The sequence below is a fragment of the Cyprinus carpio genome, chromosome B5, assembly GCF_018340385.1.
Source record: "Cyprinus carpio isolate SPL01 chromosome B5, ASM1834038v1, whole genome shotgun sequence".
Lineage (NCBI taxonomy): Eukaryota > Metazoa > Chordata > Actinopteri > Cypriniformes > Cyprinidae > Cyprinus > Cyprinus carpio.
The window spans coordinates 29,047,233-29,070,864 of record NC_056601.1 but is presented as its reverse complement, the minus strand read 5'-3'; the positions used below and the strand labels follow the sequence as shown (position 1 = coordinate 29,070,864).

Here is a 23,632-nt window from a genome sequence, read left to right as displayed (position 1 = left end):
ACTGAATTGGGACAAAATTGCCAATGAGTCACATGATTCTGTTTATATGGCTATAGAGCACAACGATCAGGATCCAGAAGTAAAAACGTAACTAATTTCCTCCATAGGGAAACTGATTTTTAACAATAACTGATGAACCCTGAAAGATAGACCTGAGGTTGTTGATTGATTGTGTATACTTACAGTATGCTGAACCTGTTAATGAACATCATGTTCAATAGCAGAATTCATGGTGAAAACAAACCATGCCAAAAGATTTCTTTAGCCTGTCCATTCCCATTGGCAGAAACTCTTTCAAAATGTTTTTTTTTTTTTTTTTTTTTTTTTTTTTTTTTTTTTTTTTTTTCAGTTAAGAAATTAAGGAGAGAAACACAGCCAACAACAACACTGCTGTTACATAATCAGGAGCTGCAAATATTTTGTCATATTCGACATCAGTGTTGTTATTGTTCAGTTTGCATTCCCAAAACTAAAGTTGCATGTCCCATTATTCAGTGTTTAGTATGGTCAATAAGAATTGAGTTAGCTGAACAAATTGTCCTATCTTGGCTGTCGTGAATGATTTCACAAATGGACGTTTAAAACAATGGCCAACTAAACCCCCAAATCCCATTTAAACACAAATGACGGGATGGCCCTTGAAAGGCAACAGATTGCATTTATAAGCACCCAATCAATAAACTGTCACAGCACGAGCAAGATGGACACACAGCAAACCATCAGCAAATAACGACTGGCGTCTGAGGAGTGCAACTCACAGCCTCAGAGTCCCAATAGAACAAACACAGGCCATGGACATGAAATATGCATGGAGTAGTTAACCTCCCATGTTGCGGCAGGTACTTCTTAGTCACGGCAGGTCGAGTCTTAAGTGGATCCTGGCCAGCCTCGATTTGTTTGGTTAGTTGCAACTGGATTAGCCATGAGCACAGTCAAAGACCCAATAGAGAATACTGAGCATTACTGCATCTTTATGTCCCTTTACTCCTAGTGCTCTTGCTTAGAGCGCAACAGTGACTGCCCAGTTTTACAGTGCCTTGGTTCTAAAAAAGTATTTTTCATATTCAGAAAATTAATGGGAAAAATACTCTTTTAGAACCAAGGCACTGGAGTTATCTTTTGCTATAAAATAAATGTTTGATAGATACTGTGTGTATATATATATATATATATATATATATATATATATATATATATATATATATATATATATATATATATATATATATATATATATAGCAAAGCAAAAGTATAGCAAAAGTTAACTTCACAAGATAACACTTGTCTAATCTTTGTAATCTCTTCAGCTGACAATGCAGATGCCTGACAAATGTTGTTGTTGTGATTACACACAATACAGGGAACAGCTTTTCCCTCACCACAGCTTTTCCTTTTGTGCCCTGAAGAAGATATTGCAGGTTCATCATGTTTGTCTAAATTATCCAACCTTTATCACTTTTAGTCAACTTTGACGAAACTCCTCTCAGCTAGCAAGTCTTTTCGAAGTATAGCAGCCTTGTTGAATACAGTGTGCTGATTCACTAAAATTGACTTATTGGCTTTTGTTCACAAACAACAAGGGCACTTGTCGGCTTATGCTGTAAAACGTGAACTCGCAATGCCTTGACAGCGGACAATACCGGCTTTTTTGACAATATGTGTTAAGGGTTCAGATTGTGCTAAATGTGGAGAATAATGCCTTATTTGTCTAACACTGATTGTTTTTTTTTTTTTTGTTTTTTTTTTTGTTTGTTTGTTTTGCAAAGAAACTCTTCATGTATAAGTGTATATGATAATCAAGGAAAAAATAAAAAAGTGCACGAATGAATTAACTCTTCATCTCACTATGTACTGGAAATGGAATGTCATATTTTGAATTGATTTGAGAAATATTTCAATATAGTTGTACAGCCGTTAGTTCTAATAGATAAATTAGCATTTTTACAATATTGTTAGGCCTCAGTGAGAGATTAGTCAAATTAGAGTTCAGCAGTATCGACACTGACAGAGCATGTTCAAATTGAATTAAGTAATTTTGTCTTCAGTTGTCTTTGTTGCGGGTCCACTCTGGAGAAAAATAACTTGACTCAAAGTCTACCACTGTGCTGCACAAATAAAAGAACACATGCAGTTCTCAGCAGAACTGCTGTTATATGCTTTCCTAAATGCTGTTCGAGTTCCATTGATTTCGGTTTTGCATCACTTCATTAGCAGGCATGCTGACCATCATTTAGCCACGTTCCTCCATCAGCATACTTGATGCTATGGCAGCCATCTAACTGCTACACGTAACTCATCCCACACCATCTGCCTTGAAAATCAAAGATGTTCCATAGCTTTTTGAGACTGTCCTAAACAACCACGGTGTTAATGCTTATATCTTAATATAATTAAGCGGTTGAGATAGGGTGACTATATGCGCCATTCATACGGGACACATCCCGTCCAGGATTTTAATATTGCCTAAAATATCCAGGTTTTGGCTGTTTGCAGGTCGATCGTTGTGCGACATTCATGAGAGCAAGAGAGCAGAGCAGACGGCTCCTTATACTTTCGGATCGCTCTCTCGCACCTACTTTGCTGTCTTTTTTTTTCGAGCAGCGACGCTTCAAGTCAAAACGAACGAAACAAACACGTGCGCATATTTGCATCGCTTTGATTGTTCCCTGTAGATCTCACCTTCTCACGCGCAGCCCCACGATTGGTTGATTATGTATAATACCTGCATGTTATTGGTCAAACTGCTTTGGATGTTTTAGGCAATATTAAAATCCTGGCCGGGACATGTCCTGTATGAACGGCGCATATGGTCACCCTAGGTTGAGAATTGCTATATAGTAGATACAGTATTACCATATTTCTTTTCTTTAATGTACTTTATGTATGCAAGTAAAGTTGGATATAAAATGTCTGAATGTTGCATCAGAAATCGAGACTCATCAGACCAGACAACATTTTCACAATCTTCTATAATCCAGATTTAGTCTGTTCTTCACCAGGAGTGATCTTCTGCTGCTGTAGCATCTGCTTCAAGGTTCGTGATGCATTCATGCTTGTTTGTGTACCTTTGTTGTAACAAGTGGTTATTTGAGTTACTGTTGCTTTTCAATCAGCTCAAACTACCCTGGCCATTCTCATCTCACCTTTGGCATCAACAACGCATTGTCGCAAATAATTTCTGCTCATTGGACTTTTTTGTTCTCTAAACTCTAGAGATGGTTGTACATGAATATCCCAGTAGATCGGCAGTTTCTGAAATACTTAGACCAGCATGTCTGGCACCAACAATCATGCCACAATCAAAGTTACTTTAATCACCTATCTTCCCCATTCTGGTACTGGGTTTGAACTTCAACAGGTCGTCTTGACCACATCTACGTGCCTGTCTCTGCCATGTGATTAGTTTAATTAGATATTTGCATTAATGGGCTGAATTCACTTTCAAACCAAGCAGCTTTCTGTTGGTCAATCTTGATGTGACTTCATCTTTATGGAGAACCTTTATTTTTAAGAGTGTTTGCTGGCTGGCTCCAAACTCATGCAAAATAAAAACAGCAGGCAACTTATTCTGTATTGCAGCAATGAGATGCTTTCACAACAGGATTTTCCACATCTTCTGAACAGATCTTGTGAACAGTATCCACACATAAGTGTGACACTTACATTAAACAAAAAGCTGCTAATTAGACAGAATGACACACACTAGTGCAAAGCAAAATAAATAACCAGTCGCTCACTACAGGGACCTCGGCCTCATCCATCTGCAAAACTTCTCCATCAGGGGGCCTTCAACATAAAGCCACACGATACGGCAAGGAAATCACCCCTGTCCAGAGTCATTATGCCTCAGGGGAGAGAGCGGCCCTCTACATATCTCAAGTTAATTGAAGTTGTGATGCAGCACCGGCTGTAGGGAGTAGCAATGTGTCTTTGTAATGAAGCTGGGAGATAAATTGTTTGTGACTTTTTGAGGCATCTCATCCCACTCCATCTCTCTGTTTCACCTCCTCCCACTCCTGGAGCAGACAATAAAAAGGGAAGTTTATTTTTATATATTATGCCTCTGCTGTGGTGCAAATGGGCCAGAACATGTTGAGATGGGTCAGCGGCGTCCCCTGAGGCACTCTGATTTGCTGTCAGTTGGAAATACAATACAAACATTGCAGCATTGTGGGCACCACACCGCCTGTCCATTTTTGCTTTGGCCCCCTGTTCGGAAGTACTGTTGATTTCCAAACGGGGGGCCAAAGACATTTACTATAATCATGCAGTGACCCGCATGAACTCCAACACATGCTCTCCATCTGTGAGAAAATGTAATTTCTCCATCAGGAACTCAAGCTGCATTGAACGCTTTGGGAATGCCTTCAGCGTGACCACGCTCTTAATCACATGTGTAATCAGTCTAATGGATGGGCCGAGACATCACGGGCAGGGTGACGTAGAGACCAGAGAGCTTAAAAGCACATGTGGTGGATACAGAGGCAGTTTCTGTCGTACAGTGAAGTGCTCTGTGTGTGTCAGTTCTATTTATTGTTGTCTGTCCCAGTAAAAGCATAAGCCATGTCAAAGGTGAAAGACAAGCATGTAAGGGTGAGAGCAAACAGCATTTTAGGTTTAGGTTACGGGTGGGGACTGCGACTGCGACTCCAGGGCATTTGTATAATGATTTATATAGACGATTGGTTGATATTGGCTCAATCGGAGCAGACGGTGGTTCGGCATCAAGATATCATTCTCGCCCATATGAAATAGCTGGGGTTAAGACTGAACGGCAAGAAAAGTGTGCTTTCTCCATTAAAGAGAACCACTTATCTGGGCGTGGTCTGGGACTCAACCACAATGCAGGCACCTTTGTCTCCTGCTCGGATCGAGTCGATACTCATAGCAGTCACAAGAGTGAGAGAAGGACAATCATTCACTGTCAAGCAGTTTTAGAAATTGCTGTGTCTGATGGCAGCTGTGTCCAATGGGATAACTTTGGCCTGCTGTTCATGAGACCCCTACAGTGGTGGATCAAGACCAAGGGGTTTTTGTCTCATGGCCCGATGTTTGGGACTCCTTGTTATTGCGTGTGCTAATGACGGATGCCTCCCTCACCGATTGGGTGCGGTCATGAGTGGCCACCCAGCCCCGCGGTCTGTGGAGCGGCCACTATCTCACGTGGCACATCTACTGCCTGGAGATGCTGGTCATGTTTCTAGCATTGAAACACTTCTTCCCGGACCTAAGAGGCCACCGTGTGTTGGGTGCACCGACAACATAGCGGTGGTTTCTTACATCAACCACCAAGGAGGTCTGTGTTCACACCTCCTTTACAGGCTGGTGCGCCTGATCCTTGTGTGGGCAATCCTTTTGGTCACTGCAAGCGTTGTTAGGTCTCCGCTCACTACAGAGAGTTTTTGAGGCCTCTGCCAGAGCGGTGGTCTCTGTGTGAGCCTCCTTACAGGATGTCCGGAGTGTTGAGTGTAGTCAGGCCTCCTCTCATTGGAGAGTTTTCATGCTGAGGCCTCCGCTCCAAGAGCTCAACTGTTTCTGTGAGTGTCGTCAGGTCTCCTCTTGCTACAGAGAGTTATTGAGGCCTCCGCCCATTGGAGCTCCACTAAGACAGCATTTGGGGGTGGTAAGCTCTAGCTGAACCTCCTTACAAGATGTCCGGAATGTGGAGTGTAGTTAGGCCTCCTCTCGGTTTAGAGAGTTGTCATGCTGAGGCCTAAGCTCCAAGAGCTTGACCATTTCTGCGAGTGTCATCAGGTGTCCTCTTAATACAGAGGGTTATTGAGGCCTCCGCTCGCCAGAGCCCCTGGGGGATGGAGGCTCCACCCCTTGGTGGTGGAGCTCATCTGGAAACAGACTTGGCTGACGCTTCATCTGTACGCCTCCCCTGATCGCTCGGCTCCTGGGAGTTCTGGAGAGAGTGCGCCGGACGAGTTGCCCTGGTCTGACCAGGCAGAGTATGCGAGACCTGATTTCCCTTCTCGACGGCTTTTCATAGGAAATTTCCATCAGGAGGTATCTCCTCTCTAAGGTGGGGCATTCATCCCGCCCAGAGCTTTTGGAACTGTGGATGTGGCCTGAGGGGGCACAGCTCATAAGTTCCGGTCTCTCAACTGAGGTTGCTGAGACCATTCTCCAGTCCAGATCTCCCTCCATGAGGAAACCTTACTCCTTGAAGTGAACCTTCACTTCTTGACACAGCAACCCACAGCTCGACCCAGTTAACTGCCTAGTTGTTTCAGTGCTTGAGTTCTTGCAGGTACAGTTCTCTGCAGGGTTATCCCATTATGCCTTGATGGTTTCTGTGGCGGCCCTAGCTGCTTACCACACCCCTCTTGGTGGTCGGTCTTTCGGGAAAGAGACACTAGTTACATGTTTCGCACGGCGCGCTGAGGCTGAGGCCTCCGGCCAGGAGAAGCTTATGCTAAGTGGTGGATCAGGATGCTATCGATAACCTTGAGTCCTCTTATCTCCCCTCTCCTTTGGGGGTCAAGGCTCACTCCTCCAGAAGTTGGCCTTCAGGATGCTGCGGGACGTCCACTCCATTTAATTGTCAGATTCTATACCTGCATTTTGCGCCACTCCTGGCTCCCTTTTCTCTCACCTTATCTGTGCTCTTCCACACTAGGCAGGGACTTGCAAATCTGGCACTGTGTGCATACTCGTCCCCAAAGAATTCGACAGTTCCTGAAGGGGAACATCTCTAGGTTACGTATGTAACCCTAGTTTCCCAGAGGGAACGTGATGCTGCATCTTATTGCCATACTTCCATCATCCCTGCTAACACTTCCTTCATTCCACCAGAAACTGCCACTGTATCCACCACATGTGCTTTTTAAATTTCCTGGTCTCTACGTCACCCCTCCTGTGACGTCTCGCCCGTCCATTGGACTGATTACAGACATGATTCAGAGCATGGTCATGCTAAAGGGATCCCAAAGCATTCAATGCAGCGTCTTGTTCCCTCTGGGAACTAGGGTTACATACATAACCTAGAGACATTTTTATTTATTTATTTATTATTTCTTTGGCAAGATAATAAAACAGTTTATGATTTACTCGTTATTTGGCCTCTCATAGTTCTCATATTAGTTAAATTTTCAAAGTTATAGTCTGACTTTTGTAGTTCTCTTACCCTGAAATAATGCAAAATATTGGTTTATTGCCAAAAGTACTGTATGCCCCTAAAAAAAAATCATGAAATGTAGTTTTAAAAGTATTTCAGGTGAAAATGTAGTTGTTTAAAACTCAAATCTGCAGTTTATTTATAAAGAGAGCGCCTATTTAAAAATGTTTTTCTCTGATTTCGGAGATGATCAGCTCCACGCAATCAGTGGGAGCTTAGTTTTCATGTATCCGCCTAGAACAGTCTCAACTCGGCTAGTCCTTCTGAGATTTGACACTGGCTCTGATGTCTCTTTAGTGGTTAAACTTAAAATATAATTAATTTTGGGTAAATCTAACAGGTAATCTTTGGTCTTTATTCAATTTATCTATATATGAAATTAAACTAGCCAAGGCGAGCTGACTGATGTTATCAAGTATGCTGCTGTTTGCAGAATTACCGGACTTGTGTCTTCCCGTCCGCAATTGTACCCTGGTACAATTGTTAAGGGCAATTTTGGTGGAAACGCGGCATAACATACTAAAGCACATGTAAAGTACTTTATAATTATCCTTTTAACTGTAGTGTGCTATTCAATATCACATTTAAAATTAGTGTATTTTAAATATTCCAAATTTCAACTTTACTATTACAAATGTGTAATAACACATTTATTTCAAAACATAAAAGTTTCAGTAAAAATGACATTAAGGTATATTATAGTTTACATGTTCAACAAGCACGGTCAAGGTTGTCAACACACAACTGACAAAAGGTAGTAATTCATAGCCATTAAATATATTTTAAAGGACTGTTTCTGCAGAGCTTTGACTCTACAGGAGGAAACCATCTCCAGAGCATTTTGGCATGCCATGACTTTTATTCACAAGTTGAGTGGCTGAATAGATAGAGAATCAGACTTGTAACCCGAAGTGTGCAGGTTCGAGTCTCAGATCCGGCAGGAATTGTCATGGGGGGAGTGTGTGTGCATGTTTGTTCACTACTCACTGGTGTGTGTGTGTGTGTGTGTGTGCGTGCACTTGGATGGGTTGACCTGACCTGACCCAAAAACAAAAGGTTGAGCAAACTGCTGAAGAGGAACTCTCTTCCCCTATGGCCTGCACTTTTTCCACATTCTGTATCCTTCTTTCCAAAATGCACACATCAAAGTTTGTCTGTTCATGATAAGAACAAAGACATGATGTGGAGCCATAAGACAGTGGACAGGAAAGGAGAAGGTGTTAAAGACAGGATAAATAAAGTTCTAGAGATTGTGCATAACTCATATGCCCTCATTTCTCTTTTAAGGACAAAGCGTTTACTGAGTAAATCATCTCACAGCCTTTATACTCATTTATCTTTTTTACACAGGAATAGATAAGCATGACTTCAGCATTTTCGCTCATGTTGTAAATCATGCGCTGCCCTCTAATGCCTTTCAGCAGAGGTGTGTGTCTTCCGGGGTCTCACGGGTTTGTTTGTGTGTGTGTGTGTGTGTATTGTTGTTTCAGCGCTGGACCCCGATCAGGAGAGTGTAGAGGCCCTGATGCAGAGGTTTAAGGAGAGTTTCCGGACCAACACCACTATGGAAATAACACACTTCCAGAACGTTACACACAGCTCCTCCACTGGCCGCAAGAGAGGACCAGCTCACACCAGAGGTTTGCAATGCACAGACCCAGTGACAAGCTCAAACATCATCTGTTGTTGGGGTTTCTCATGATCAGGAGTGTCCCGTTATTTGTGCCTCGTATTTCTGTCAAATGAACCACTGATGCCAATGATTAATGATTTAATCATTCTTTTGAGTCAGTTCTTTCTTTTCTGTGAACTGGCTGAATATGTTTGAACCATTCTCTCACTGAATCATATAGTCTTCTCCTGGCCACAGGTCTGAGATTAACAGAGGAGGCAAAAATGCCACAAAATTGGACAAAAATGCCCCTGCACAATTAAACTAAATTTGTTAACGGCTGTCATGAATAAAGTGAAAATTAAGCATATGCATGTACACATTATACACATACAATGTACAGGTGTATACATTGTTTTTCCCCCAGTTTAACACATTATAGATATTTAAGTCAATTAATGCAGCATCCTTTTTTTTCCCAGCCATCCTTTGGCTAGCATAGACTTTATGAACACGCTATCAAGCATGATAGAACACAAAATATAACTTAATTCGATACCAGTGCACTGTACTTCCCCCTTTAATTTGCTACCGGCGTGCTGTCTGTGAAGCAGCTTTCTGTGAACACAGGCATCCAACATGTGCACAAGCACAGTAATCCACTTCAGTACTGAGTTCACTTTCACACTTCAATAAACAAAAACACACAAAATTATGTAAAAATGTTAAAAAAAAAAGTCTTACATGACAGAAAAGAGTTGGAAGATAATCAGATGAGTGTCAGATCCATGTCATGTGCATCAGGCTTTAAAAAGACAGCACTGCTTTTGAACAAAAGAAAAAGAGAAATTACTCATTGCTCTCTTTGTTTCTGTTGCTTTAATAAAGACTAATCTATATTCACTATATAATTTATGTATATACAATTTACAGTTTAAATTAAAAGTTGTTATTCAAAATTTACAAAAAATGGCTTTACTGTAATGTTGAATGGCTAAATTGAGTTGAAAATGTATTTAACAGAGACATCAGTACCACCAAACTACCATTTTTCTTTTTTTTTTCTTTTCTTCTTTTTTTTATTGCAACAATCACAACTGTTTGTTTGAATGCATGTCATTACCTAACTGGATGGATTTTTTAATTTTTGTATCAATTTGTATCATGAAAAGCACTACGCAAATAATTGTGAACTGAACTGAATCAGTAGAGGTATTGGTTTAGTATGTTACAAATATGCGTGCTAATAAGCAACTAGTTAATAATGAGAACTAGTCCCTTTACTAAACTGTTACTAAGTTTTAAGTGACTATTATTCGATTTCAAACTTTACAGGGTTAAGAAACTTGAGCTAAAATGTTCTTTCCTTCCTGTGTGCTGTGAATGTGAAGGATGAAATACAGAATCAGATGCAGGTGAAAAGTCACACGAGAGGAGTCCTCTATAATGCTGTGACTGGCTCATTGCAATTGTAGATTTGATAATGCTCACCTCTCATACTCACAATGCTCTGCAAATCAGCATGAATGAGTCAAACTAGTGGAAATGGACAAACTAATTGCAGAGTAAACTACATGTTCAAATCACAATTAACTTGATCTACAAGTGAGCTGTTTTTTAGTGAGCACTAAACTCAATTAAACCTGCGTCTCTCTGTGTGTGACCATCATTAACAGAGAATCTGGTGATTTATGGTTGGAAAAACAGTGTTTTGTCATTTTGTGACTTTGCTGTAAAAAATACTATTTTTAAATATAAAATCATTGTAAGTATAATAGTACTGGTTGCTTATTGATAGTATAATGTAACTGGTGTTCCAGTAGCACTGTGCAAACGTCAAAGTTACATTAAATGCACCATGAATTTGAATACAGTAGAACTAAAAACCCAACACAGAGGCAGCTTTACCTCATCATTTCATAAATTCAGCACACGTCACTGACGCCCAATCAAGTCAGAGCTTAAAAAACATCCCATCCCATTAGCCTCAGTGCTCAGCCACAATTTACCAGAGCGAGTCTCCACCCTGAAATTAAACCAGAGTGTATGCGTTGTCTGCCGGGTCGCAGCGCTAAAATAGAGAAGCGTGAAAAGAATCCATTTTAGCCTTGATTTTTAAACTCCTCACCACTCCAGCTCACTTTTTTGGGCTCCTTGAAATAAAATCTTTCCAGGACCTTTAATTACTGCCCACAAAAAAATTGCCTTCAGCACAGAATTTATTTTTTATTTATTTTATTTTTTTTTCTTTCCTGCATCCATTGAGGATAACACACAGGCTAATAGGACGAACTCTGATGCAGAGCTGGAACTCAATTAAAGCGATAGGAAGTGAGAGTTCAACAGGCCGCTACGAGTAGATTAGGCCTTTCCAGAAATAAAAAGGCACCAAATGAATCAAGCACATGGTCAAATATTACATGAGATGGGGGTCAGTATGATACGTTAATACCGCTGCGCCTGACGCAGCATTCTGTGTGGAGAATTTCTTATTTTCTCTCATGGCTTGTGATTTTGCTTTCCACACAGTTCCCGCTGCACATTTGCATGGATTTACATGTGGAGTTGGTCTCTTAAGTAGATTAAGAATCAGAAAGGTTGAGGGAGGGGAGCTGCTTATGCCAGTTTTATGGTCAGAGATGCCAGCCTGACATGCATTCAGCTGGTGTAGAAGTTTTTGAGGCTAGTGCGACCTTTCATTCTCATTCAACAAAATCATATTTTGACTAAAGGCTGTCAAGTCCTGAAAAATTATAAAAAATAGCATCATAAAAGTACAATTAAAATAGTCCATATGACATATGTGCTTTTTTCTGAAGTCATACGAAATATAGGTGTTTGTATACTGAAAATATTCTAGATCTTCTACATATTTACGTTTGGTTACATATTGCTTGCTATTTTTGAGCCCAGTCTTTGAGCCCAATCTATAGTAAGACATCTTGCAATAAGTCTGACCTTGTGAAAAATAAGTATAATTTTTAGCATACTTTTAGTGGATCGGCTTATTACTGAAATTATATTTTTTGATAGAAAGATTATATTTAAGTGCAAACCGAACATAATGTTTTTAGAACCTAAACTGCAAATTAATTACAATTACTGTTAAAAAAATAAATAAATAAAAAACAATGTAATTTCTATTGCAGCTTGTTTGTCATGCATTTGAATATATTTGTAATAACACATATGCACAGTAATGATGAAGTTGTAATTTGGTACATTTGAAATATTTTAACTTTAAATATAATAATGGATAAATATTGAATAATAATGATTTAAGTTAAAAATCATAATCAAATGCTTCTTTTGCATGTTAGTATGTTAGTTAACACATCAAAATAAATCATAGTGTAGTGTCAGTTCTGGCAGGTCACGTTAGTCAAGCTCACATCAGCTGACTCTCAGCTGATCCACGTCTACCTATAGGGATGCAACACCTATCACAGTAATCATATATAAGGTACTTCAGTACTATCACTAATTTCTTGTTGTTCAGTAGCTAATTAAATGGCGAATTCGGCAGGCAAAACACTATCATCTGGGAGGAGCACGCACAGATAATCAACCCGACCAATTCACAATCCGTAATCACATTATCTATCCAACCACCATGAAAGAGAACCACTATAAATAATCATAGCAGCCTTACCGTCATTCTCTCTAGTCTTTCAGCATTCGGTTCGTTCCTTTTGTCATTTTACCACAGACCCAATTTCCCAACCAACGAAGAGACCTATACTGGGTATTTTTCAGATCCTCCACCACAATTTACCGGCCCCAGGATTGCTCCTTCTCCATCAGACACTTCCGTCGTGCACCAGGTTTCATCGTGTTGCTCTGCTTGACTAGCCACATGCTCTCCACAATGCTGAGGCTTAATCGTATCATTCCGCTTTGCCAACAATTCCTCCAATCGGAAAGTGGACAGTATTTAAGCCTGAGGCGAACACTGATTAATTCCGACACACTGTTCTCAGGAAGGGGAAAAAAACAGATCGGTATGATCTATTCATCACCCTGAAATCAGCCAACCTCACTCCTAAATCCATTCCAACAGGGCTGCAAATATTTGCAAGGCCCCGGACTCGCCTCGCTCAACACCAACATTGCCCTGCACAAGACTCGGCTCTCCTTAAGCGCTGGGTCACAGCAGCAGGCCTTAAATGAGCCTGGGCCGTGCCCCAGATCTTGCCACAGCAAAATCTCACTCGCTTCCCGCTTTGGCTCAACCTTTCAATGCTGCTCTTCTCGCCGCAGCGTTGTATGCAGCCGGGCCTCCAGCTCCTGCATCTGATGGTAGAGCAAGGCTGCCTCCACTAGCGGCACAGGCCGGGTTGCAAATTTATTTTAGGTAAAGTTGCTAAAAGGCACGTCGTTTTTTGCTGCAAGTCATTAAACTACATTAAATTTCACACAATGAAATTACAGATTTTCTGAATTCATTTTACTAGCATTTTTACCAGTATTCAAATTATACATTTCACTCAGACACAGGGATGAAAAAGATTGATTTTTGAGAAATAAGTTAAACTATGTACGTAAATGATTGACAATTATAGGCATAAACTAACAACTAAGGTGTATCATAAAGAAATTATTATTGAACAAGCAGAACTAGCAACCTAATTCACATGTGATATGTATTGCTAGGCACCTCTCTCCAAGTATCTAGATGATGTGCCGCTTGGCGAGCTTTTCAGTACTTTCTTCTTTGCGTGGTTAAAGGGAAAATGCATGTCTTTTTAGCATTTTATCACTTTTAAAAGATGCTACAAATTTTCAGATTCAGATTCCTTTATTTGTCAAATTTTATGCTTCACATAAAAATTAAATTACGTTTCACACATCCACACATCAGTAATTCAGTGCACAACAATATGATACAAATAGCTAATAAATAATAATACTAATAAATAAGCTAAAATTCACTAAAATAGAATTTAAAAAGCACTTTTAAATGCAGTTCACATTCTCAAATCAAGCAGTCTGATAGCTGTAGGGGGAAAAAGCTATTTAACAGCCTAGAAGTCCTTGATCTGATACTTTTGTATATTTTATCAGACTGCAGGAGTGTGAACATGCCATGAGAGAAATGAGTAGAGTCCTTTTTAATGCCATTTGCTCTGTGCATGCAGCGCTCAGTATAAATGTCCTGCAAACACAGCAACGAGACTCCAGCAGTTTTTTTTCAGTTTTTGTCTCTCCTCTGCTGTGCTATTACCAAACCAGGAAGAGATACAGTAAGTGAGCATGCTTTCAATAGTGCCTCTGCAGAACATAATCATGGCTGGGTTAAGAAGATCCACCTTCTTCAGTCTGCGGAGAGAGTGAAGTCACTGTTGGGCCCTCTTAATGACAGCTATGGTGTTGGAACTTGAGGTCAACTCAACTGTCAGCTGGACCCCCGTGAACTTGACACTGTGTATCCTCTTTACCTCATGACCACTGATGGTCAGTGGGAGATGATGCCGATGACCAGTCTTCCTGAAATCGACAACCATCTCCTTGGTCCTATTGGTGTTAAGGGAAAGGTTGTGTATTTTACCCCACACTGTCAACTGCGCCACCTCCCACCTATATGCTGACTCATCATTGTTAGTGATGAGGCCAACAACTGTGTCATCGTCCGCAAGCTTTATGATATGATTAGTACTGAAACTCGCAGAACAGTCATGCGTTAGCAACGCAAACAGTAAAGGTATTACGCCCCGCGCCTAGGGGTAGTAGAAAAGACTCTTAACAGGGCATAATAAGACTGGGTTGTGGTAATGGAATCCCAAGTACGAATCACTCCGGTCGATAATCAAACAGGTACACGATGTTAATCAGAATAAGTAATTAGATTTATTAAAAGCCAACAAGTGAAACAAAGAGCATCTCTCCAGGGTGTCCCAAAGGCCAAAATAACAAACAAAACCAATCTAGAAAGAAAATGAGTAATAACTAACCTAATCAAATAACAAAAGTAAAATACATTTTACTTCCCTAACTTCCTAACACAAAACAGAACCCAAACAAGATAGCTCAAAACAAATCGGCAGGACACCCCTTTGCTTCACGTTCTTAGTACACAAGGTTGAAAAGGGAAAGAACGTGATCACTAGCTTTTATACTATACTTGAAAGTGACAAATTTGATCATCGGCCGGAGAAGGGATCCAGGAGCTCTCAACCCAACCGCGTCCGAACCAACAATGAGCTCCCCATTGAATGCAGGCAGCGTCCTTTTAAAGACCACGCCTTGTCTCCACCACCAATGGCGATCGTACATCCCATCAGCGGCCATCCTATCAGATACCAAAGAGAATAAGAGGGAGGAGAATGTACACACACGCGCGCACACACACACACCGACACTACCAGACTCAGGTCGTAACACCCCCGGACACAAAGAATCTACTTCTAGTAGATTTACTCAGAACTGAACGACCGTGAAAGGGCATCAGCAAGTACATTATCTTTGCCTTTTTTTGTAACGAATTTCCAGGTAAAAATCCTGGACAAAAAGTGACCAGCGCATGATCCGTTGATTCGAGTTCTTCATACGAGACAGGAAGACTAATGGGTTATGATCAGTAAATACGATCACCGGAAGGGAACTAGAACCAATGTATACCTCAAAGTGTTGCAACGCCATTAATAAGGCTAATGCCTCCTTCTCAATAGTGCTATAATTTAATTGGTGTTTCAAGAACTTTTTTGAGAAGTACCCAACAGGATGCTCAACTCCATTCTCATCATCCTGCAACAGGACAGCGCCAGCACCGTTAGCACTTGCATCAACATCCATTTTGAAGGAACATTCATATCTTGGAGCAGCCAAGACGGGAGCGCTACACAGGAGCGTTTTAACAGAATCAAATGCAGTTTGACACTTAGCAGTCCATTCAAAATTTTGCGAAGCACGAAGCATATTGGTCAAAGGCAACACAACATCTGAGAAGTTTTTACAAAAACCCCGATAATAACCAGTCATGCCCAAAAATCTTCTGAGTTCACGTTTCGTACGGGGCACTCCAAACTCCACAATAGCTTGCACTTTAAGGGCAACAGGTCGAACTTGACCCTGTCCCACCCGTTTCCCCAGGTAGGTAACAGTCGCTTTACCGAACTCACACTTAACAAAATTAAGTGTAAGAGATGACTTTAGCAAGCGATCAAACACAATACTCAAAGTTTTCAGGTGTTCATCCCATGTATTCGAATAAATCACGATGTCATCCAAGTAAGCCTTACAGCTATGAACCCCCTTCAGCACTTTATTCATCAAGCGTTGAAAGGTAGCCGGAGCGTTGTGCAATCCAAACGCCATCACCCTGTAATTCAAGAAATCATCCGGCGTAACAAAGGCAGATATTTCGGCCGCACGCTCCGTCAAGGGAACTTGCCAGTATCCCTTAAGCAGATCTAATTTTGTGACGAAGCGCGCAGAGCCTACCTTATCAATGCAATCCTCCATGAGCGGGAGGGGGGGGAACGAATCTGGTTTTGTCACGGCATTTACTTTCCGGTAATCCGTGCAAAATCGTTGTGTGCCGTCAGATTTAGGAACCAATAAACACGGTGAACTCCAGGCGCTGGAACTCGGAACTGCGAGACCGTTCTCAACAAGATACTTTACCTCAGCTTCCATGATTTTACGTTTAACGGGGTTCACTCTGTAAACACTTTGCTTAATGGGTGAATGGTCACCTACATCAATATCGTGTTCCAAAACTTGAGTACGAGTGGGGATATCTGAAAACAGCCCCAAAGAAGAATTAATTATCTTAATGATATCATTTCGTTGAGGGTCAGATAAATGTACCAGTTGAGAATTCAAATTCTCCAGGACCATAGAGTTATTCAGTTTGTCACCCGAGACTAGGGTATTATGCAAGCTCACCCATCTTCGTCAACATCGCTGTCAGAAACAGACACAGCCAAAGCTACAGGAATGATAACGGAGCTTTTTGACTCCTCACCTTCCTCACGACCAACATACAACTTCAGCATATTTACGTGACACACACGGGATTTCCTCCGTCGCTCGGGAGTTCGAATAACATAATTCGTGTCACTTAGCTTCTTGTCAACGACGTACGGACCAGAGAATTTAGCTTGCAGCGCAGCACCCTGAACCGGCAATAAAACTAGAACTTTATCCCCCTCAGAGAATGAACGAACCACAGTAGTCTTGTCAAAACGTCTTTTCATTTTTGTCTGCGTACTCTCCAAAGCAGCCTGAGCCAGCTTACAAGCATCGTGCAGTCGCTCCCGAAAAGAACCGACATAATTCAGCAGATTACACTCGGATCGCTGTTCAGATAGCCAGTTCTCTTTCAGCATCTTGAGTGGGCCCCTCACCGTGTGCCCAAAAAACCAATTCCGCCGGGCTAAACCCCAGCGACTCCTGAACGGTCTCACGGACAGCAAACATAAGTAAAGGCAGCCCTTCATCCCAATCCTTTCCTGACTCGACACAGTATTTACTCAACATAGACTTTAAGGTTTGATGAAACCTTTCGAGCGCTCCCTGCGTCTCAGGTCGGTACGGGCTAGACGTGACATGCGTAATCTTCAGTTGAGACAATACCTGTTTAAACAGTCGAGACATGAAATTAGTCCCCTGGTCCGTTTGGATCACTTTAGGAAAACCAAAAGTAGAGAAAAACGTAACCAGCGCTCTCACAACAGCTTTCGCTTTTAAGGAGCGTAACGGTACCGCCTCTGGATAGCGAGTAGTCGTGCACATGAGCGTAAGCAAATAGACATGCCCCGCTCTAGTTCGCGGTAACGGCCCAACACAGTCCAAGATTATCCGAGCAAAAGGTTCTCCCAAAACAGGAATAAGGTTGAAGAGGTGCCGGACGGATGATTTGATTAGGCTTTCCTACAACCTGGCAAACGTGACACGAACGACAATACTGAACCACATCAGATTTAATACCAGGCCAGAAAAAATAACGTAAGATTCGATAATATGTTTTAGTAATTCCCAAATGGCCAGCAACATTATCATGAGCTACGCTCAAAACCTGGTTGCGTAAACATTTCGGTACCACGAGCTGGTAAACCGTATCCCAACTTAAACCATCCGACCTTGCTGGAGTCCACTTTCTCTTCAACACGTCACTGTCCCAAAAATATCCCACTGATTTACCTTCAATGTCCGTAAGAGTTACCGCCCTTTTCCTGCAGCCCAATAAAGAAGGGTCTTTCTGCTGTTCAGCCGAGATCAGAACCTTATCAGCGGACAACGACAACTCAGCCGAGTCCATTTCAGCACCATTACTCATAGACAGCGCCTCAAGGTCGGGCAACTCAGATGTTACCACAGAACGCTCAATTTTCGCTCTACCCTCGGTGGCCATGAAGGTATCCGAAAGACCAATCGAATCACCAAACTTACGCGCTTGAGCGCGTGTAACTACACACGCCGTAAAAACCGAAGGAAATTCTGATGCTAACTCACCGGAAATAACAGAATCAAACACAGGATTTTCAATAACTTCGGGGATTGGAAGTACCTTTTCCCCGGCTAAATCGTTACCTACAATTAATGCAACACCACTTACAGGTAACTCATGACGTACTGCCAACTTTACAAAGCCTGTTACTAACCCGGATCGAATGTACACGTTATGCAACGGTACCTTCAACACACCCAATTCAATCCCTTGAATAAGAACATCGGAACCGCAATAACTTTTCTCAGAGAATGGCAGCGCCCTAGCTAACACGAACGATTGATTAGCCCCTGTATCACGCAACATGGTTACAGGAACCAAATCTTCTTCAGATCCACTAAGAGAAATCACTCCTTCACACACAAAAGGATCATACGCTGCATCAATATCCGGATTAAGTTGACCACCAATCTTATGGACAAAACCGACACTTTTAGTTGACTTCCCCTTGTTTTTTTTTTTTAATGAAGGACACGTCACAATCAAATGGCCAAGCTCGTGGCAGTAAAAGCATTCACGAGCTTCGACAGGTATGACTGGCTTAGGTGATTTCGAAACTTTAACGCTCCTCTCCAAAGGCATAGCAGAATATGTTTCACGACGTGCGGCAAACAGATTTTTGTGAGTCAAAGTAAACTCGTCTGCACAAACGGCAGCCTCAGCAAGGGTACAAACTTTCTTTTCGTTCAAATAAAACAACAATTTTGTCCGGCAACGAGTTTTTAAAATCCTCAATCAACATTAACTCACGAAGTTGTTCTAAGGTAGCGACTCTGCTGGAACTACACCATCTATCAAAAAGCACGTTCTTCTCCCGAGCGTACTCCACGTAAGTTTGACCGGCAACTTTAACATGTGAGCGAAACTTTTGCCTATAGGCTTCTGGCACTAGTTCATAAGCCTTTAACACAGCATTTTTCAATTTATCATAATCCAAGCTGTCACTAACAGACAGAGTGGAGCAAATCTCCTGGGCTTTTCCACTTAACTTGCACTGTATCATGAGAGGCCAAGCCTCTCTCGGCCAACGCAACGCAGAAGCTATACGCTCAAATGCGCCAAAGTACGAGTCCACCTCATTATCCCGAAATACGGGCACCAAAGTGAGATGACGACTAACATCAAAATCATCTAAGTTAGGGGTCCCAGACAAAGACGCAAAAGGTGGAGAGTTACCAACATCGGGAGGAGTAGAAAGTGGCATCTGAGTTTTCACTAGCCCCAACGAACGACTGCCAGCTTGCGTCTCTAACTCGCATTGCCTAAAACGCAGAAGCTGAGTAGTATGTTCCTGACGTTTAATCTCCAGATCTAACTGCTTTAACTGAATAGCCAGCCTCAAATCATCTGAGTTCACGCCGCTAAGTGAACGCAACATAGGATCGGACTCTGGAGCTTCAGTATTAACTTCAACTCCTGTCGCCGCATTCATACCTACCTCAACGTTCGGTCTAGGCTCCAAAATACCCTGCTGTATTAACGCCGCCTCAATTACGTCTCGTACAACTTTCTTCCTAGCAGTTTTTATAACCGGAACACTATAGAAGTCAGCGACCAAATACAAATCAGTCTTTCGACACGACTCCAAGAGCTCACGCGAAGGATCCTGCTTAAATGCTTCTATGCTAAACTCCATCTAAAAACAACCTTACACTTCCCCACCACCCATGAAAAAACTGCCAGTCAAAATATAGAATATAGATTGTACTCACCAGCAGAGCCGCGAACCTTTTAATTCGCATCGAACGAATTACATTTTTTTTTTTTTTAAAATAGAATTGGACGAGCCCCCAATTATTTATTACGGCGCGTGGGTGTGGTTGGTAGGAGTCTCTTAACAGGGCATAATAAGACTGGGTTGTTGTTGTGGTATCAAGTGTGAGTATCTCTGGTGTATATTATAAAAGGTGTACGATGTTAATCAGAATAAGTAATTAGATTTATTTAAAAGCCAACAAGTGAAACAAAGAGCATCTCTCCAGGGTGTCCCAAAGGCCAAAATAACAAACAAAACCAATCTAGAAAGAAAATGAGTAATAACTAACCTAATCAAATAACAAAAGTAAAATACATTTTACTTCCCTAACTTCCTAACACAAAACAGAACCCAAACAAGATAGCTCAAAACAAATCGGCAGGACACCCCTTTGCTTCACGTTCTTAGTACACAAGGTTGAAAAGGGAAAGAACGTGATCACTAGCTTTTATACTATACTTGAAAGTGACAAATTCGATCATCGGCCGGAGAAGGGATCCAGGAGCTCTCAACCCATCCGCGTCCGAACCAACAATGAGCTCCCCGTTGAATGCCGGCAGCGTCCTTTTAAAGACCACGCCTCGTCTCCACCACCAATGGCGATCGTACATCCCATCAGCGGCCATCCTATCAGATACCAAAGAGAATAAGAGGGAGGAGAATGTACACACACGCGCGCGCACACACACACACCGACACTACCAGACTCAGGTCGTAACAGCACAGTACACACCCTTGTGGTGATCCTGTGCTCACTGTAGTCATCTTAGATGTTGTGCTTCCCAATCAGACTGTCAGCCGTCTCTCAGTCAAAAAGTCCAGAATCCATCTGCATATGCCAGGATCCACACCCAGCAACAACAACTTTTCAATAAGCTGTTATGGCAAGATTTCATTAAATGCAGAGCTGAAATCAATTAACAAGATTCTGGAATAAGTATTCCTATTTTCCAGATGTGTCAGAGTGAGGTGGAGCACAGTGGATAGGGCATCCTCCGTAGACTGGTTAACTCTATATCCAAATTTTAATGGGTCCAAACTAGTTGGGAGGCATGACTTAATATGATTCTTGACAAGCTGCTCAAAAAATTTCATAGCTATCGGGGTCAAGGCTACAGGACGGTAGTCATTCATGGAGACTGGATTTGCCGTCTTGGACAAGGGTATTATAGTAGCGCTTTTGAAACTGATAGGCACTCTTATTTGGCTATGGAATATGATCTGGACCAGCAGCTTTCCGAGGGTTAAAGTTAGAAAAAACCTTCTTCACCCTGTCTGCCATCAGCTGGAATGCCTGGTTTGTGAGAGTTGCTAGGGTGGTCTAAGAAAAAAAAAACATTTGCTAAATTCCAACACTGCAGGCTACTCAGGCATTTCAGCATTTCCCGTCAAATGTCACAAACCATTCCCCTTTACTGCAGTCTGCAGCTGAAGCAAGCGTGAGACTGCCTCTGCTTGCAACACAAGCCCTTACATCCCAGTCTTCCCCGCTGCTACTTCTAAACCTTTTCCTTTTCAGTGTCCTCCAGCTCCCGTAGCAAAGGCTAGCGTGAGGCTGCCTCCGCTAGAAGTGCAGGCTGAACAGGTTCTTCAAGACTCCCTTACCATGGCCTACAGCTACAGCAGGTGAAGCAAGTGCAAAGCTGCTTTTGCTTGCAACACAGAGCCTCACATCTCTGACTTTCCTCCTGATACTTCTTACCCCTTTTTCCTTTTCAGTGGCCTCCAGCTCATGTAGCAGACGCTAGCGTGAGCATGCCTCCACTAGTGGAGCAGACCCATCCACAGCCCTTTCCTTACCCCACTTCCAGCCCCCTCCCCTACCCATGGCCTGCAGCCCTGCCATCCAACTCTAGCGTGAGGCTGCCTCCGCTAATGGCATAGGCCCCGACGCCCGCCATTACAGCTCCTACTCCTACTTGCTCACAGAGCCGACCCTAGCTTGAGGATGCATCCACTAATGGTGCAGGCCCTGACGCCTGTCCACTGAAACCTCTCCTCAAAGCTTCCCTCAATTCTATCCTACAAGCCATTTCCCCCAGGACCCTCCAATCATATCTAACAGCATGGAAATGCTTTAAAGCATTTTACCCTGCATACAACCTGCTGTTCCCTGATTTTTTCCTTATCACTTCGTTCATCTCTCACCTCAACATCAACAAAGCTGCAGAAGTAGTTCCCCATAATAAGTTTTTATTTTCTTTCAATATTGTTTGGAAGTGGAATGACATACAGTTTGTCTTTAGACCTAATGATTACACATTTCCATTTGAGTGACTGAGGATGTACCGCAAATACATTATGAGAGTGACACTATATAAATGTTGAGGATATACTTTAGCTGAGCATCTTTAAAAAAATGTTCCTCCATGCAAGCTCTTTAGCTAAATCACAGAATCTGTTTGTGGTGGATGGAGAAGATGCCCCATCCTCACTCTTGAAAGACACCAGGGTCATAATTTTACCAAATGGTCCATCACTTAACTGTTCAACAGAATTGTTTTTCTTTTTAAGAATTGTGTTATTACAGGAATGATAAAGAACACTGCTCACTGAAAAAAAATAAAAATAAAAAAATAAAATAATAATACAAAAATATTTTAATGCTGTTCACTTTATTTAAGCAATTCCTTTTGATTTAACACCATTATATCAGGTTTCCCATTCAAACACGACTGCATCATGTTGAACCAGACAACTCTTTTCTTTTACTTACTTTTTTTTTTCTTTTAAATAATGTTTTTGGAGAAAGTATGTTTGTATAGAGTATAGGTCTATATGTTATTATAACTAATTAAAAGCTAATCAAATAAATGCATAAACAATCGTAAATACATTTACTAATATTTACTATATTTCCCTGAAAAAAAAAATTGTGGATTAATGCTTATTGTTGACGCGAACCGTTTCAAACGATTCAGTTCGATTTGGTGAACTGGTTCAAGAAGATCCGGTTACATCGAGTGATTCGTTCGCGAACCGGATATCACTAAACTGCAGTGTTGTGAACGCACTCCTAACAGACCCGGGAGAGAAGTCAATGCTGAATAAAGTCGTAGTTTTTTGATATTTTTGGACCAAAATGTATTTTCGATGCTTCAAAAAATTCTAACGGACCCTCTGATGTCACATGGAGCACTTTGAAGATGTTTTTATTACCTTTCTGGACGTGGACAGTATACCGTACATACATTCTCAATGGAGGGACAGAAAGCTCTCGGACTAAATCTAAAATATCTTATACTGTGTTCCGAAGATGAACGGAGGTCTCACGGGTTTGGAACGACATGAGGGTGAGTCATTAATGACATAATTTTGATTTTTGGGTGAACTATCCCTTTAAGCTTTTATTTTTTTTAATGTAATAACTTTTACTTATGGCAAATAAAGTAAAATATTAAAATATTAATATAAATATAAAAACTAAATATTTTTAGTGCGTTTCCTAAAAAGATTCAAAAACCGCGCCCGTTATTCAGTCAGTCCCGTGACGTCAGCCCGTCACGAAAAACAACAGGTAAGCATTTCAAGCTTCTGTATTCCTATTTAAAGAGCTTTTGAACGTTTATGATTTACTGTTATAAATAATTTTTTGAAGATTAACCAGCTCAGCAACGCTAATGTGTTTTTTTCAGTTGGACACAGACAAACAATTCCGGTGATTTTTTTATTTTTTTTATTTTAAATCAG

General features: G+C 41.5%; 1 protein-coding gene across 1 annotated transcript in view; it reads left to right on the top strand.

The window, feature by feature from the left end:
* The window catches only part of LOC109081198 (astrotactin-2-like), a 418,824-nt gene that overhangs the window by 131,203 nt on the left and 263,989 nt on the right, over positions 1–23,632 (top strand). Inside the window, 1 exon segment of the mRNA XM_042723440.1 lies at positions 8,614–8,763. Coding sequence (XP_042579374.1) covers positions 8,614–8,763 — 150 coding nt within the window.